At 46.8% G+C, this 19,353-nt stretch overlaps 1 protein-coding gene across 1 annotated transcript in view; it reads left to right on the top strand.

Moving 5' to 3' along the window:
* LOC139052590 (uncharacterized) overlaps positions 1-19,353 on the top strand; it is a 239,935-nt gene that overhangs the window by 64,893 nt on the left and 155,689 nt on the right. Inside the window, exon 3 of the mRNA XM_070529674.1 lies at positions 15,553-15,679. Within this exon, the coding sequence (XP_070385775.1) occupies positions 15,553-15,679 (127 nt within the window). The remainder of the gene's footprint in view (positions 1-15,552; positions 15,680-19,353) is intronic.

Here is a 19,353-nt window from a genome sequence, read left to right as displayed (position 1 = left end):
GTACTTATCCGGGCATTAATATTTAAAAGTCTAAGGTACTTTCTATTTGGCTAGGCACGAGTAACATGACTAACAGTTTCATTGTAGAAGCGTGATGAAGTGCTGCTTTGGATACTACTGCTCAAGTTTTGTGCTGTATTTACATGCAACTGCGCGTCAAAGGGCGGTTTGGTTAGTTGTTTTCGTTTTTCTGCCGAAGTACTTAATCATTTTTGTTCTCATCCCGCACATAGACCGCGTTATTGATATGCAGTTTATCAAAACCCAAAGAAACCTTATTATGTTTTCACGGTTTGTTCTTGTACTTGACCATAACTTTCTTGTAACCTCACGTACTCTAAGCGAGAAATCTTAGCCAATGGAATATTCATTTTTTTAGTTTATAACCTTTCCTTAGAATTTTACTTTATTACGTGAGTCCGTTAACTTGAGAATCACTGGCCTTAACTTTCTAGTGTTTGGTCGGCCCAGCCTGTGAATGCACTCTACATCAATGTCATTGTTTCGGGAATTTTCTGTAGAACACGTTTATCGACTGCCTTTTCAAGTGATTCGGTATCCTCTTTCTCAGTTTCCGGAAGACGATCGTCTGCTATGGTTCTCTAAATCGTCAATTCGTGTCTCAAGTGACTGAATTGTGTTTCTCATGCGTACAATCTGATTCTGGCATGAAGAAATTTTTTCTTCCAAGACCACCAGAGCATCCAATTTACCATCAATTGCAGATAATCTTATGTCTTTGATTTTTTTTTATGTCGGACGCCATCAATTTCACTTGATTAGCAATTGCTGATAGGTCAGGACCAGTATTTGACTCAATATCCCCATCCAAGTAACAGCAACAGTCGAAGTGAATAAAGTGCCACATGCGATAGAAAACTCATCAATTTCCTTAAAGACCCCAACCGGGGGTATTACATAATGGGGAAGGGATTACAACACTACTTAAACAATATTAGTTAAGGTGAGAGGATCGATGACACCTCTTTCATGAATGCAGATGAACTAGTGATGGTAGCGATGTCGCAAGGAAGGCCGGTCCAGTATACGACAACACGAGGGAGAAACGAGGTTGAAAAGTGAAAGTGTGCGTTTTGGGGCGAGCGACACTTAATGAATGGCCAGTGCGACGTAAGGTTCGTGCCGGCGGTGAAATGCATGTTACGATGATGAACGGTCTGTAAAAAAAATTCTGAAATAATGATAAGCTCCCGATGCGATGGCGATACGAAAGAGTTGGTAAATTGGAGTCTGCTTTTAAGTATGATGCGCTGATGTCGTAAGAATATGCTGAGTGAATGAACCTAGCAGTGCGATTCTGTACAGCTTCATCGACGTTAATAAGGAAAATTTATTGCGGGCACCTAATAGCAGAAGCCTATACAAGCTCCGGTCTGATGAACAATTTTTATGCTAGTAGTTTTACGTAGGAAGGATGTTTTCTTAAGTGGCGTGTAAAAAAACCGAGCTTTTTGTTACCAGATGTTATAACGCTATTCACATGCGAAAACAAGTGAAGGTCCTGAGAAATAGCGGTGCCTAAGCATTAGAAAGAGTTAACTGGTTCAATAGGCTCGTTTTCTATTACACAAGAGAATACTAGAGGATTTCGACTGCGGGTTACTGACATTGCCTTGCATTTAGATGGATTTATTAACATTGACCAGTCATCATACCATTTTTAGAATATTTTTTAGGTTGTTCTGAAGCAATACTTGGTCACTAATGTTAGTTCTGGTGCATTAGCTAACTCAATCGACTGGAAATACGCAGATGTGACTAGAGACATTTAGTGGTATATTGTTAATATATTGCTACAGAACAGCCGCCACAGTGAGGCTGCACTGAGGAAGAACACGACGTGGGCCCGCTTGATATGGCGTCGCCATCTTGGCCTTCCGTTAGCTTCCCTGTAAATATATTGTATATAGGACTGGGCTCCACCTGCACATAACATTAATTTGGTGGAGGTGGACCTTCCCCGTACCTGTCATGGAGCTTCGCAGCGGTCGCAATGGCGACAGTGCAACTTCTGCTCCGGCTGCCAGCACTTAATCTGCGCTACCGTCTCCGCCTCCAGCACCGACCTACGTCACCGTCTCCCACCCTCGGGATTCTGGCGTTTTCAACGGAGTCGGCAGTCCTCATGTTGACGACTGGCTCCGCTTGTACGAACGTGTCAGCACCAGTCACAGGTGGGACCCAACAATTATGCTCGCGAACGTTCTTTTCTACCACGACGGAGCTCCACTTGCATGGTTCCAGACTCACTAAGAGGAGATCTCGACTTGGGATCTCTCCAAAGAGAAACTCCGCGACCTCTTTGGCAATCCGTTCGGTCGCCAAGTCACTGCCAAGAAAACCCTTGCCACACGTGTCCAGACGTCGACCGTGCCCTACGTGTCGTACATTGTCGACGTCTTGGCCCTTTGTGCCAAGGCTGACCCGACCATGACTGAGGACGATAAGGTTAATCACGTCCTCATAGGTATTGCTGACGACGCCTTCAATTTACTCGTGTTTACGAACATCACCAGTATCGATGCGATCCTGAAGGAGTGCCGCCGTCTCGAGCATGCTAAAAGCCGCCGGGTATTCCAGCCCATCACGGGACTTCACAGCACAGCTGCTACATCATCCTGTGACGACCTCTTCCACCAGCCGTAACGATGTGACAACTTGACCCGCATCATTCATCGAGAGGTCGAAGCGGCACAACCGAAGGCCCCTTCATTTACGTCACCTGATCATTCTCCGGTGGCAATCTCCTTGATCCAGGCCGTCGTCCGTCATCATCGTCGTCATCATCATCATCATCAGCCAACACTGCAGGGCAAAGGCCTCTCCCATAGCTCTCCAACAACCCCGGTCAGGTACTAATTGTGGCCATGCCGTCCCTGCAAACTTCTTAATCTCATCCGCCCACCTAACTTTCTGCCGCCCTCTGCTACGCTTCCCTTCACTTGGTATCCAGTCCGTAACTCTAATGGTCATCGGTTATCTTCCCTCCTCATTACATGTCCTGCCCATGCCCATTTCTTTTTCTTGATTTCAAATAAGATGTCGTTAACTAGCGTTTGTTCCCTGACCCAATCTTCTCTTTTCTTATCCCTTAACGTTACACCTATCATTCTTCTTTCCATAGCTCATTGCGTCGTCCTCAATTTGAGTAGAACTCTTTTCGTAAGCCTCCAGGTTTCTGCCCCGTAGGTGAGTACTGGTAAGACACAGCTATTGTATACTTTTCTCTTGAGGGGTAATGGCAACCTGCTGTTCATGATCTGAGAATGCCTGCAAAACGCACCCCAGCCCATTCTTATTCTCCTGATTATTTCCGTCTCACGATCCGGATCCGCCGTCACTACCTGCCCCAAGTAGGTGTATTCCCTTACGACTTCCAGTGCCTCGCTGCCTATTGTAAATTGCTGTTCTCTTCCGAGACTGTTAAACATTACTTTAGTTTTCTGCAGATTAATTTTTAGACCCACTCTTCTGCTTTGCCTCTCCAGGTCAGTGAACATGAATTGCAATTGGTCCCCTGCGTTACTAAGCAAGGGAATATCGTCAGCGAATCCCAAGTTACTAAGGTATTCTCCATTAACTTTTATCCCCAATTCTTCCCAATCCAGGTCTCTGAATACCTCCTGTAAACATGCTGCGAATAGCATTGGAGAGATCGTATCTCCGTGCCTGACGCCTTTCTTTATTGGGATTTTGTTGCTTGCTTTATGGAGGACTACGGTGGCTGTGGAACCGCTGTAGATATCTTTCAGTATTTTTACATACAGCTCGTCTACACCCTGATTCCGTAATGCCTCTATGACTGCTGAGGTTTCGACAGAATCAAACGCTTTCTCGTAATCAATGAAAGCTATATATAAGGGTTGGTTATATTCCGCACATTTCTCTATCACCTGATTGATAGTGTGAATATGATCTATTGTTGAGTAGCCTTTACGGAATCATGCCTGGTCCTTTGCTTGACAGAAGTCTAAGGTGTTCCTGATTCTATTTGCGATTACCTCAGTAAATAGTTTGTAGGCAACGGACAGTAAGCTGATCGGTCTATAATATTTCAAGTCGTTGGCGTCTCATTTCTTATGAATTAGGATAATGTTAGCGTTCTTCCAAGATTCCGGTACGCTCGAGGTCATGAGGCATTGCGTATATAGGGTGGCCAGTTTCTCTAGAACAATCTGTCCACCATCCTTCAACAAATCTGCAGTTATCTGATCCTCTCCAGCTGCCTTCCCCCTTTGCACATCTCCCAAGGCTTTCTTTACTTCTTCCGGCGTTACCTTTGGGATTTCGAACTCCTCTAGACTATTTTCCCTTCGATTATCGTCATGGGTGCCACTGGTACTGTGTAAATCTCTATAGAAGTCCTCAGCCACTTGAACTATCTCATCCATATTAGTAATGATATTGCCGGCTTTGTCTCTTAACGCGTACATCTGATTCTTGCCAATTCCTAGTTTCTTCTTCACTGTTTTTAGGCTTCCTCCGTTCCTGAGAGCATGTTCAATTCTATCCATAATATACTTCCTTATGTCAGCTGTCTTACGCTTGTTGATTAACTTCGAACGTTCTGCCAGTTCTATTCATGCTGTAGGGTTAGAGGCTTTAATACATTGGCGTTTCTTGATCAGATCTTTCGTCTCCTGCGATAGTTTGCTGGTATTTTGCCTAATGGAGTTACCACCGACTTCTATTGCACACTCTTTAATGATGCCCACGAGATTGTCGTTCATTGTTTCAACACTAAGGTCCTCTTCCTGAGTTAAAGCCAAATACCTGTTCTGTAGCTTGATCTGGAATTCTTCTATTTTCCCTCTTACCGTTACCTCATTGATTACCTTCTTATGTACCAGTTTCTTCCGTTCCCTCCTCAAGTCTAGGCTAATTCGGGTTCTTACCATTATATGGTCACTGCAGCGTACCTTGCCGAGCACGTCTACATCTTGAATGATGCCAGGGTTCGCGCAGAGTATGAAGTCGATTTCATTTCTAGTCTCACCATTCGGGCTCCTCCACGTCCACTTTCGGCTATCCCGCTTGCGGAAGAGGGTATTCATTATCTTCATATTATTCTGTTCCGCAAACTCTATTAATAACTCTCCCCTGCTATTCCTAGCGCCTATGCTATATGTCCAACGTCGGCCTGCAATCTATTCATTCCATACGCTCGGAACCCCCTTCTCCACGCACGTCCCCAACGCGTTCTTCTTACTCCTCTTACGGCCAGCGCAACCACTCCGAATAGTGAACCGTGGACGACAAGCCAATCTGCTTTAACTGCCGACGCAATGCACATGTCGCTCGCCACTGCCGCAGCCACTGGACTTCTCCGATACGCTATTCTCCTTATTACCACCCTCGCCCCTCTAGCGCGCCCTTTTCATTCGCCCCTTCTAAGCCCGCTCCATCATCTGACCCTGCGACACCTTTGACACGACCCCGCTACTCCCACTCGCCTTCTCCTTCCAGTCGTCGATCTCGTTCGCCCCCGTCACGCCGTGCTCCTTCTCCGACCTACTCGCCGTACCCCCGACCGGAAAACTAGACAGCGCAGCTTCTGGAGGTGAAGCAGCAAAGAAGACATTGGCTCAAAATGCTCGCTTCAGCTTACGACGAACAAGGATCTTTTGGACGTTCTGGTTGACATGTTCCTGTGTGCGCATTGATTGACACCGGGGCGCATGTGTCCACCGTCTGACGCCTGCCCCGAACCGATTTGTACAAGTCGCCGACGGAGGGACTGTAGCTATTGTTGGCATGTGCTCTGCCCGACTCACCATTGCTGATAGACACACCGTCGTTCTCTCCACCGTCATCAAGCATTGCCCTCACGAAAGAACTCATTCTCGGTCTGGATTTCCTTGCCAATCACTCGGCCCTCCCTGACTGCTCGGCCGGCTCACTCCCCTTTGACTTCCCTCTTCTTGCCTACCCTGTGAACCCACCTCCAAGCCGTTTGAGCTGCATGGATTTTATTCGCCTACCGGCTCAATCTGCGACGCACGTCGACTTGTTGTCCTCACCAGCTGTACCTCACGGTAACTACGTGGTCGCACCAATTCCGGCAGTTATACTTACACATGGTGTTACCGTGCCGCATACTGTGCTGACAATTACTGGCAACCGCACCTGCCTTCCCCTTGTCAATTTCACACTAAATGCGGAAGTTCTGCCTCAGGGGATTTCATTGGCTATAATTACGCTTTGCAGGATGATGAGATCGAGCCATTGACAGTGGGAGATCGCCAGAGCTCAGCTCATACCGTGTCGTCATCGCACGGTACAGACGTAGACATTGAGACGATGGTCTCCTCTGATCTTACACCTGTTCAAGCTTAAGCCCTGTGGCGCGTTTTTGACGGCTATCGCGACATTTTTTACTGTGTCAATCGCCCTTAAGTCGATTGTCAAAATCAATTTTTTCTTTTATCGACTTATGGTCCGGCTACTGGCAGATATCCGTTGACGACATGCACCGAGAGCAGACGACATTTGTTACCCCTGACGGCCTTTATGAGTTCAAGGTGATGCCTTTCGGTCTCTGCAACACGCCCGCCACCTTCGAACGAATGATGGACTCTCTGCTTCAGGGTTTCAAGTGGTCCACCTGTTTGTGCTACCTGGACGGCGTCATCGTTTATTCGCCCACATTTTACACGCATCTAGACCGTCTTTCAGCGATTCTTGACGTGTTCCGCCGCACCGGTCTCCAGTTGAATTCGTCAAAATGTCACTTCGCTCGCCGCCAAGTCACTGTCCTTGGACACCTCGTGGACGCCAGCGGCGTGCGACCTGATCCGGACAAAATTCGCGCCGTTACGAACTTTCCTGTTCCGAAGTCTACCAAGGACGTTCGTAGTTTCATAGGGCTGTGCTCTTATTTCCGACGCTATGTGAAGGATTTTGCGACCATCGCACGTCCTCTTACCAGCCTCTTGAAGAAAGAAGCCCCATTTTCTTGGGGCTTCTTCTTCGGCTCGTGAGCCGCATCTTTTTCGCAGCTCACTACTCTCCTCACAACGCCTCCAATTCTGGCCCACTTTGACCCGTCTGCCTCAACGGAAGTTCGAACTGATGCCAGTGGTCACGGCATCGGAGCAGTGTTAGCACAACGCCAGCGTGGACATGATCGTGTTATAGCCTATGCCAGCTGACGTCTATCACCCGCTGAGCGCAATTATTCAATCACAGTGCGCGAGTGCCTCACTCTTGTGTGCGCTGTTGTGAAGTTTCGTCCACACTTGAACGGACGCCCCTTCTGTGTCATCACTGATCACCACGCGCTCTGCTGGCTATCCTCGCTCAAGGACCCCACGGCACGACTCGCTCGCTGGGCGTTACGCTTGCAAGAATATACCTTCACCGTGGTATATAAGACGGGACGCTTGCACCAGGATACCGATTGTTTGTCCCGCTACCCCATCGACGAACCGGCTGATGCGGACGCCATCGCTTGCGTTTTCTCTGTGTCCCAGTTGTTCGAAATCGGCAACGAGCAACGCCGCGATCCTTCATTACGAGCCCTCATCGACCACCTGGATTCAACGCCTGGCGACGCCTCTCTCCGGATGTTTCTCCTTAAGGAGGGGACATTATACCGCCGCAAACTCGATCCACATGGCCTTGACCTTCTGCTCGTAATTCCATCACACCTGCGTTCGACTGTCCTCCAACAACTTCAAGACGCTCCCTTGGCAGGACAGTTGGGTGTCTCGCGCACATACGGCCGTGTACGCCGTCACTTCTTTTGGCCGGGTCTCGCCCGCCCTCCACCCTTCCACCCCTCCAGTTGGATGCCTCGAGACGATCAACATCCCACCGGAACTCTTTTTCCGTGTTGGTGTAGACCTTCTTGGACCGTTTCCTCGCTCGGGCTCTGGAAATAAATGGGGCGCCATCGCTGCTGATTATGCTCCGCGGTACGCAATCACCAGAGCCCTTCCGACAAGTTGTGCTACTGACGTTGCTGACTTTCTGCTCTATGACATGATGTTAGTGCACAGTGCTCCACGCCAATTATTCACTGACCGTGGCCGCAGCTTTCTGTCGGGAGTCGTCGAGGACATCCTCCACTCCTGCTCGACAAAGCAGAAGTTCTGCTCGTCCTGCCATCCACAGACCAATGGCCTCACGGAACGCCTCAACCGGACCATCACCGACATGCTTTCAAAGTACGTTGCGACCGACCACCACGACTGGGATCTTCACTTACCATATGTGACGTTCGCGTTGGCGTATCGGATCACGACACCGCCGGCTATTCACCATTCTATCTCCTATATGGCCGAGAACCCGCGTTGCCCTTGGACACTTTGTTGCCCTCGGCCACACGTTCAACCACTGACTCCGCCCGCGACGCGATCGCACACGCCGACCACGCGCGCCAGCTCGCCCGCACCCGTCTCGAGTCCTCACAGGAGCATCAGAGCCGCCTCTTTGATTGCCACCATCGCGACGTGCATTTTACTCCGGGTTCTCCGGTGCTTCTCTGGTCACCCATTCGACGTGTGGGCCTGTCCACAAATCTCCTGTCGCGCTACACTGGCCGATACCGTGTGGTGCGACAATTGACGGATGTCACGTATGAAGTCATCCCCGCCGACCAGTCAGCTTCATCGTCGGCTGCAAGTGACATCGTTCACGTGGCGAGACTAAGGCCATACCAGACACCTTTTCCCGCGGATGCGTTGATTAAGCACCGGGACGGTGCTTCACGTGACGGGGGTGATGCTATGGAACAGCCGCCACAGTGAGGCTGCACTGAGGAAGAAGAAGACGACGTGGGCCCGCTTGATATAGCGTCGCCATTTTGGCCTTCCGTTAGCTTCCCTGTAAATAAAATGTATATAGTATTGGGCTCCAGCTACACGTAACAATATACTAGAAAAATGAGGGGTCCTAGTCCTGAGCCCTGTGAATCGCCTGATGTTACAACAAGCGCATTAGAAGCAATGTAATTGATTTGCACAAACTGCCAGCGATTCGTAAGAAATCCTTGTATTCGTTTTAGAGAGTTAGGGTGAATATTCAAATGTGAAGGTTTTAGAAGAAGGCGTTGATGAGCTACTATGCCAAAGGGTTTTGTGAAATCGCGGAAAATTACGTCAGTCTGCGTATTAGTATCGAGGTTTGAATGCAGATCATGAAGAAAAATGGCCAACTGGGCTTCACAAGAAAATCCCCTGCGGAAACCGTACTTTTATGAATGGCAGAAATTGTTTGAGTCGAGAAAATTTTATAATTGTGAGAAAATGACGTTTCATGATTTTCTAAGGGCTGCTTGGTACGAAAATCTGCGGTATTTTAGTAGTGAGTTCCTATTACACTTATGTGTAGACCAGAACGAGTTTGCCCACTCTACATTTGATTGGTAGGTTACCTGTAGTTAACGATTGTGAAAACAGCAAGGTCAAAAAAGAATCAGAAATTATTTTAGCATTTTTTAGGAGTTTTGAAGTAATTTTGTCAGGGCCAATAGACAATGACATCTTGATGTTTTGTATTATGCAGCAGATAGCGTTTAATGAAAAAAAAATGATGGCAGGCATTTATGACATGGCCGGAGCAGAAATGTTTTGAATGAGCGTACCAGATTACATGGGGAAAATTGAAGATGTTGCGGTAAAAATGTTAGCGCCGTAAGCCTCGGATAAAGCATCACCCATTTCGTTTGGGATACTGATAATGTGTGGGAAATAATGATGTGGCAAAATTTTTTCTTGTTATCAGTTATCATACGGTGAATTCGGTTATGATAAATCGAGTGTTTATGTCTGCGGGTAGCTTCCAAGCAGACACGCTCAGACTCGTAGTGTCTTTGCTAGGCGCGGGGGTTTAGTTTCATTATTGCGGATCGACAGAGGCGTTTCTTTTTGTTCTCGAGAGTTTGAAGTGTGTTGTTAAACGATGGCTGACGTCGGTTAGCGCATACGTTTATAGTTGGAATGTACTTCTCTGCTAGAGCATCAAACTTATTCTTAAAGAGAAACCACTTCTTTTCTACAGAGCGCAAACGAAATCTTGATTCGAAATTTTCATCAAAGATCTGTAGTTGCAGATTTATTGCAGCGTAATTCACTGTGTCATAGAGGCGGATCACCTTTTTGTAAAAACGGCGTAACCTGGGAATGAAGGTGAGAGTGGCATGGAATATTCTATGATCACTAATTTCGTGGTGGTACGTAATGGTTGACAGGCATTTGGGATAAGTGGTTAGTATAAGATCTAAAATGTTATCAGTAGCCTGTGTTACGCGTGTTGGTGTAGTTACTAATTACGTTAAGTTAAAGTTAAGACAAACGTCAAGGAATCCCTTAGCACCTGCTTGATTTGAACGTAGTTGCGCAGAAGACCACTCATTGTTTGGATAGTTGAAATCTCCGAAGAGCAACATACATGCATTCAACTACTTTTTCGCTAAGTGGACCAGGATATTGTTAAGTTTGAGAGGCAAGTCAGCAGGGCTGCTAGCGGGGCGATAACATAACATAACAGAGAAGAAGTTGGTCTGGATAAGCCTTAAATTTGAGCCACAGAATTTCTAGTTCTAATGTTGTGTCAATCACGCAGCAGGATAGCGGTTTATTCACAGCAATAAGAACACCTCCCCCTCTAGGCCCATGCCAATTTTTTCGGAACACAGCAAAATGATCTAAGTCATCAAAGTGCCACGCTTCGGTGAATGCGAGAAGATTACTTTCAGATAATGACAGAAGAGTTGATATAATATTACGTTTAGGAAGAAAAGTTTGTACTTTAGAAAAAAGGCTGACAATGAAAAGAACGCTTCAGGAATAAGTGTAGAACGTTGAACTGTCTGTCGGTTGTTCCTTGGCAGCAATAATTCTTCGTCTTGTTGGAGGATTCATCAAAAAGAATTGCTTGTGTCCGATATGCCAGGTTTTATACCGAAGTGAGAAGGTACAGCTTTGATTTTCGCATATGTGATGAGGTGCTCACGCGCAGCTTGAGTTTGTTTGGAAAAATCTCCGCCAGTGCTGAATACTGTACCCTTCAACGTTCGGCCATTTCTCAAAATTGGGACTTTTGTTTTAAAATTACAAAAAATACGACAAAGGGACAGTTTCCGCCTGGAATTTGGCGTTCAAGGCAATCCGCACTCTCGTTCTGATCAGGTTTTACACTTAAGTTTAGGTACTTGGAGCTGTGGCGGATGATTATTTCCTCTGAGCACGCGAAGGATTCGTTGGAAGAAGTGTCAGATATGCCATAAAATATCAAATTATTTTGTCTAGACCTGTTTTCGACATCCTCTACTCGGCTTTCGAGATTACAGACACGACGAAGAGTTTGAATGGTGTCGTCTTGTACGCACGCTTTCTAGCAAGCTTTCTGTATGCTGACAGTTGGTTTACACAGTGACCAATCTCTTACACAGGTCCGAAAGGGCAGTGGTTGTTTCTTCAATTGTGTTTTTATGTCTTGCACATCGCCCAGCAATTTAGGCTTTCATGCAGATAGCTTTTTTTCAATTCTGCAAGGATGGCAGCCGTGTCAGGACCAGGATTTGTCTCGATATCCCCAGCGAGCAGAAAAAGAGACCGTACAACAGATATGCAATCAACAATAGTAATTATCAAACACTGCGTGCTTGGCAGCAGGAGCGGAAAGTAATTATTAGATTTTTTTAGCAAACAGCTGCATGGTGGACTAACCCGCATAAGGGGAGGAAGCTGGTTCGGCGTCTGTTTAGCAGCACAGCCACCAAGCCCACAGAGGGATGTAGAAGGGTGAGGCAGTTTTAAAGCTTGGCGTTCACAGGAGTGTCGCTGTTGATGGCTTCTGCCACCATGAAATGAGGATGACAGGCTCAGATTGTGGTGTTGTTCCGCACTCCCAAGCGCCAGATACTGGAAAGAATGATGCACAGAAAGTGCACCCGTGATTGCCACGGGACGGCAGCACGAATGCGGGCACCATTGTTGGCCAAGCTGACGTATGAGCGGCACGCAAATCCGGCATACCCGCTGAAGCACAAAGCTGTACAGCGCTGAACAGTGCTGTCGCAGGTTAGTCCAGCACTTACGGGTAGGGAGCAAGTCGAAGAAGGGCGGATGACAGGAATGAGTGTCAAGATGACTATTCTTCTGACTGGCTTGGCTATTTTTCTTTTAGCTTCTTTTCTTGCGCCGCGTGTTCCCGTGCCCGACGCTCTTCGACGTTGTCGTTTTCCATCGAGCATGGAATTCGCCTCGGCGCGCGCACTACTTGTCATCTGCGTCTTGTCATTTCCAATCACCGCACCGTGTCGCATAATACACACGTCACAGACATGTACACACTGTACCCGCCGTGGTTGCTCAGTGGCTATGGTGTTGGGCTGCTGAGCACGAGGTCGCGGGATCGAATCCCGGCCACGGCGGCTGCATTTCGATGGGGGCGAAATGCGAAAACACCCGTGTGCTTAGATTTAGGTGCACGTTAAAGAACCCCAGGTGGTCAAAATTTCCGGAGTCCTCCACTACGGCGTGTCTCATAATCAGAAAGTGGTTTTGGCACGTAAAACCCCAAATATTATTATTATGTACACACTGATTATGCGTGATTTGACCAAACATAAGAAAAATACTTATTTCCGTTTCGACGCAAGTTCACCATTTGTATAGGGCTATTGGTCGAATGTTTTTGGGCTGAACCCACTTTACCTGCCGGTCACGCGATGTCACAAAACCATAAAAGCTCGCTGCATCAGAGTGATGTGGACGCCTTAGAGGTGCTATATTATGCCTAACAAAACGGAATTTTCTTCTGAATAGCCGCAGGCTACTCCGCTCTGCAATGAATAAAATATGGCTGCCGCCGTTTGCTCAGGCACTCGCTACGCGCACCTGCCGGAGAGCCTGTGTTTATTCTTGTATAATAGAACTTTTTGCGCTGCCGCATAACGTTTTCGAGCACTTTCGGCTTATTTACGACGTCGTTCTGCGAAGTTTTCTTTAGCTGAGAATCCGTATTACCGTAATTCTTAAATGGAATCTTCAGCTCGGGCCCAACTCCAAGGCGGCCTATTCAAATACATGGAAAGTGCAACACGTTTTTATGAAATATCCCTTGTACCAATTTTAACCCTTTAAGGCGCCTTGTACACAATTGTGTACATTGTACTTCTGGTGTTTTTTTCGCGTTTAGGGCGCGAAATTTTCTATTAGGTTGGCTTTAGCACATTCCCAAACTTTAAACTGACAACCATGTGCATTTTGGGCACCATCTGTCGCATTTCGGTGAAAATATCCATATCAAAAGAAGAAATGGCGGATGCCGGAGCAGCAAAGAGCGGTGAGTCAAGTTCTTATTTTTTTAGAGCCGCTTTTTTTTATTGTAGCAAGCGAAAAAAAATTAGACGCGCTTGTGCATCATATGAAGTACCGAGGAGTGATAATTTTATCCTTTCTGAGGAAATGACCAAACGCTAACGCTCGCACGCGCATCTGTACACGATTGTGTACAAAACGCCGTGGTCGCTGCAGAAATGAAGAACGCTGAGAGTTGCTTTGATTTTCTTTCCAGGTTTTTTGGCCATTCGTCGTTCTTTCTACAATGCAAACAAGTAAAAGAAAACCCAAAAGACAGCTGAAAGCCTTTTGGAGCTCATTGCTGACAAATGTTTCAGACGTTGGGGAAAGTGACGAAGAAGAAGCCACGTGCGAAGCGACCGACGCCTGCGTTGCAGCTGCGTTCACCAACCTCACAGAAGAGGAAGATGCTGCTGCAGCGGAAACGCAAGCTGAAGAAGTGGACAAAGAGTGTTTTTTTCCTTTTGTGAACCTGGGTATCTGCAATTCTTGGCTGGACTACCACCGTGACAATCAAACGCTGCCTGGAGCTAAACTCCTATATTTGATGAATTTTCGCTTGCTTGCAAGCTGCCGAAGCATTAAATAGGTCGGTACTACCCGAGAAAAAGCGTGGAAGGCCTTCTCTTGCAGAGATCCAAGCACCACAACCAAAGATAGGGCAAAAAAGCAAGAATATCGCTTCCTTGCACCGACGCGCACTACGACTCCTTTGACCATTGGTCCGAATCCCGCGACCAGAAGGTGCGAATTAGGTGCAAGCTCGAGAAGTGCACACGAGGCACCCGGATATTCTGCATGAAATGCGCCGTGCAACTGTGCCTGATGAAAGAGAGAAATTGCTTCCTCGCATTCCACAAGTGAATTTTGTGACCACCGAGGCGCTGTGTACACAATTGTGTACGATGTTGCAAATAATACATTGTCATGATAACTTTCAAGAATTCGATGGTTTTGTGTTTCTTAGGTCCCAAAAAGAATGTTTATATATAAAGAGATTTTTTTCTATGCATAATTGCAAGTGGCGCCTGAAAGGGTTAACGAAATGTATTGCCGTTGAAAAAGATTGGTAAATTCTAGTGACTGTTGTAAACATATTTATTTAGGTCCTGAATTTTGTTAGAAGCATATTGAAAAATTCGAAAGCATGAAAAAAAAGCACGAAGTTCACAAATTCATAGCTCTCCATCAAGAAGAGATATCGCAGTTCTGTAAACGGCAACCACTAGACCATTGTAGGCGGGCAAGTTTGGTTGTTCATATTATATCTTACGTGAATTTGTTACGTGGTGCATGAGGGTTCTGCAAAGGTGTATTTCAACATTGGTGTACCTTTTTATGCATGTGTAACATACCAATTTCGCCCACTTTTGAGTTTCTATTAGATGCAAATAACAAAATTACACAATTATTTTTCGCTGCTGAGTTACAGAGATGTAAGCTTGACAGTTTAGTATTTCAAAAATGTTTGATTTCCGCCAACTCTATATAGAATGTTCATGACCTAAATAAAAAATTTGAGGCTAACAGTCACAATATTGCTCAAGTTTTCCTTTTAAATACAACAAACATCGTCATATTTGGTGCAGTGGCTGCCGTGAAAAACGAATTCTCCTTTTACACGCATTTAAATAGGAGCACCGGAGCCAAGGCTTCCTCTTAAGCTTCCGTTGCATGCCGCCGCAATTTTCGACCAGCCACTGCAAGCTAAGAAATGAAAAGCGGACCAATCGCAGACCCCGGCACCACTCTCTTCATCCGGTTATCAATATTCAGTCTAGGGTCTCGGCTCAATTGAACGCCTCTCCACTTTAGCGTGTTTCTCACCTCTTGTCAGCCAATTAGATAAGGCAAGCCACTCAGCGCAGGCAATATTATTTGTTTTTCAAGTGAACAAAAGTGACCTCCTATATATGAGAGCGTTTGATTGGTCTGCTATGACAACACTGCTGCTGACGGCCCGATGCTTGCGTCGGGGGTTATGAAACCTTCACGTGAGAAGATTGGAATAAAAACATATTGCAATAGTTTTACGTTATAGGGCCCCTGGCCATAGACAGCTTCGCTGCAATAGGTTATTTTTGTTTGAGAACAAATACCCTTTTCAAGTTTACCTAGGCCGTAAAAGAACCTTGGTTCTTGCTTAAGGAAGTGCACACATTCTCGCTCTTTAGCTATTCAAAAGTTCGGATGTCTCTGAAAATTTATCTTTATTTTCCAGATGACTCGAGATTTATGGAAGACTTTTATGACCTTACAAGATTGCTGGAAGAGAGAACATGCGTCCGTTTTATGCGAAGAAGGCCAACTAATCACGCCTCATATGTGGTTTTCATCCCGATGATATAGTGAGTGTACTGGGAAAAATGGCTTTATGTTGGCTTTATGTTTATATATGTGAAAATCATACTGGTAATGTGTATCGTCTTGGAATTACAACGTGAAGGTTTCTGAGCCCCGTCCCGTTTCGGTATTTCTTTAACCAGTGTTCACTTGCTGCAGGCGCACTCCACTTACGCATATTGACACCAAGTGAGAGCTCGCGATCAAGTTAACAGTGGTGTTCATAAGTACGATTTTGTCTATTTCGAACCGAATATACGCAGCACAGAAGGCCCATTTACATACCACTTGGTCACAGGCATTTTATTTGTTGGCACAGCAATTGTATGCCCACTCATGGGGTAATTCTGTTGTCAGCGATGTCGTTACTGTCGCCGCGATGTTTAGTGTATAGTTCAAGTGCGACGAAATCACACCCCGCAGGGGCGTCTGCGTCAGCAGGCGTTTGGTGTGTTGCGACACCACGGACCCGAGCACACGAGGGTTGGACACTCCCGCGCGTAGCCGTGCGCGGCTTAGCCGTGTCTGGAGAAAAGGGGATCCTGGGGGTTGAGCCGATGCTGGGCGTTTGGAACCTTTAAGGCCCCCCGGCGGAGGTAACACACCTCTTCGGCCTCGGCTTCACATAGACGGCACCTCCAGACTGACCCACCTGGAGGAAACCGGCAGTCGCCTTTTCCTGTCTCTGTCTACCCTCATCTTCGTCTTTCTCTTCCCCTTTTGATCTTTCCTGTCTTCTCATCTTTTCCATTCACTTCGACTTTTCCTGGCGGCAAGGGTTAACCTGGTGTGGCTCTCCTGCCTTGGGTATACCATATTGGGTTATAGTAACGGCATACTGCTGGCGCTGTGAAGACTTGTTTACATGTTCTGCCACGTCCCCTTGTTGGGCTCCGTGGTGGGTGGCAGACGCCGTTGCCGAACAACTTACTTTTTCCCATGGGATCCTCGAACCCGTTTTCACCTGATCGTGCCTCGAAAAGGGTACGCACCGACGCAACCTCTCTATTCATTCTCCAAAACAAAGAAACTTTCCCGAAATTCCATGTACTTCACTGTGAACAGTTATGTACTAAAGCTAGAGTAATCTCACCATTTCTTGTCGCCAAGTGCCTAAAAGAGACCATTGGAGCTGCTTACAAAGTAACAAAGATGGCAAGTGGGGATTTGCTCCTCGAACTAAAGGACAAAAAACAACACAACAGACTTGCACACCTCGTAGCCTTTGGCAACATCCCTGTTTCTCTCAGCGCACATCGAACTATGAACACAGTCAAAGGCGAAGTTTCAGATGAAGACCTAATGACACTGAATGAAGAAGAACTCCTGGATGGATGGAAGGACCAAGGCGTAATCCATGTGCAGCGCATCAAAATCAGACGGAATGACAATGAAATCCCAACAAAGCATTTAATACTAACTTTCAGCTCAACTACTCTACCCGAGACTCTTGAAACTGGCTATGTAAAACTACCTGTTCGACCCTACATTCCTAACCCACGACGTTGCTTCAAATGTCAGAGATTTGGTCACGCATCCCAGAGCTGCCGAGGACAGCTTATGTGCGCAAAGTGCGGCGCAACCGGTCACTCTGCTGGCGACTGCAATAATGAGGTACATTGTGCGAACTGCGACGGCAGTCACCCTGCGTACTCCAGAGCTTGTCCAGCCTGGAAGAAAGAGAAAGAAATAATTAGAGTAAAATATAAGGAGAACATAACACTCCGTGAAGCAAGACAAAGGGTCTCTGCGTTATTTTCCCTGAAAACACCTTTCGCTGAAGTGGTGCAACAGGGGGCGGCACCACAACGGCCTCTGGCGGCAGCCCGGACCACGCCTAGCGTGCCGAGGCTAACGCCACCCGCCCCTACGGTGGGAGCAGCTAACGCTGCCCTGCCATCTCTGAATGTGTCCACACCAGTGGCCTCTCTGAAAGTGTCCACACCAGTGGCCACACCAGGTCGAAAGGCCACAGGGGTCCTGTCGACCTCCGGCCCCGTGGGGACGAAGACTCCGTCGCTTGAGACGAAGTCTACGCGACGCACACATCGCTCTCTGGAGCGGGTGTCCCGTGCCTCGCAAGAGGCTATGGACACCAGTCCAAGCCAAACGGCGCAAGTAGCGTCGAAGGAGCGGCGAGGTTACCTTGACCGCTCCAAAAAGGACAAAACAACAATTACAGGGCCTAACCAAGGCCCTGTAAAGTAATGTCATTCTCCTCTCTCTTGAGACACACAGCACAACTTTTTTTTTCAACATGGATGACATCATACAATGGAATATCAGAGGATTATTAACAAACCTACAAGACATCCAAGAAATTCTCTGTAAGTTTAAACCTAAAGTGCTGTGTGTGCAAGAAACCCACCTATCTTCCAAACACACTAACTTCCTCCTACAATACATGACTTTCCGGAGAGACCGTGAGGATGCTGTCGCATCATCTGGCGGTGTAGCTATCATTGCTGATAGAAGTGTAGCGTGTCAGCATTTGAGGCTCCAAACGGCTCTTGAGGCCGTGGCCGTTCGAGCCGTACTTTTAAATAAGCTCATTACCATCTGCTCTTTGTACATACCACCACATTATCAGCTTCACAGGTGCGACTTAGAATCATTAATAGATGAGCTCCCGGAGCCCTATATGATCCTCGGTGATTTTAATGCACACAGTAGTTTGTGGGGCGATTCGCGCTGTGATGCGCGAGGTCGCGTCATCGAACAGGTGCTTTTTTCCTCCGGAAGCCCACATATTTTAACCTAGCCAACAAGTCATACTCTGCCATAGATCTTAGCATTTTATCGCCGACGCTTTTACCATATTTTAAATGGAATGTGCTTAACAACCCATATGGGAGTGACCACTTCCCAGTAATCTTAACTACGCCGAAACACGATCAACTTCCCCCGCAGGTCCCTCGGTGGAAGATTGACACAGCCGATTGGGAACGGTACAGATCTCTTACACACATGACTTGGACTGAGATGTCTGGTATAACTATAGATGATGCTGTTGCATATTTTACAGCTTTTATACTGGATGCCGCCTGTAAATGTATTACTCAAGCGAGCGGCATGGTTTCCAAGCGGCGTGTTCCCTGGTGGAACGATGCATGTAGGCAAGATCGGAGGAAGCAGAACAAAGCGTGGGCGCTGCTTCGCGATTCGCCAACAGCAGAAAACTTGGAAAACTTTAAGCATGTCAAATCCCAGGCAAGGAGAACGCGCCGGCAAGCAAGACGAGAGAGCTGGGCAAAGTTTATATCAAGCATCAACTCGTATACATATGAGAGAAAAGTCTGGAATAAAGTGAAGAAAGTTAATGGGCAGCAAACGTATTCCTTACCTCTAGTAAATAGCCACGCAGAAAGCCTTGAAGACCAAGCCAACTTTCTCGGTGCACATTTTGAATACATATCGAGCTCTTCACACTACTCCGAAACCTTCCTACAGTACAAAACACAAATAGAACAGCAAATATTAGTAAGAAAGTCTGCTAAAAGTGCGGCGTACAACGATCCATTCTGTATAGCAGAACTGCAGGCAGCACTAAACTGTTGTAATACATCCGCCCCAGGTTCAGACCGCGTAATATATGAGATGTTAAAACAACTACCACCCGAAACACAGAAAACCCTCCTCTACCTATACAACGTTATTTGGTCTTCCGGCGAGATCCCCT

The sequence above is a fragment of the Dermacentor albipictus genome, unplaced genomic scaffold, assembly GCF_038994185.2.
Source record: "Dermacentor albipictus isolate Rhodes 1998 colony unplaced genomic scaffold, USDA_Dalb.pri_finalv2 scaffold_27, whole genome shotgun sequence".
In the NCBI taxonomy this organism is placed as follows: domain Eukaryota; kingdom Metazoa; phylum Arthropoda; class Arachnida; order Ixodida; family Ixodidae; genus Dermacentor; species Dermacentor albipictus.
Note: the sequence above shows the minus strand (reverse complement) of the source record. Positions and strands in the feature narration are given on the sequence as shown.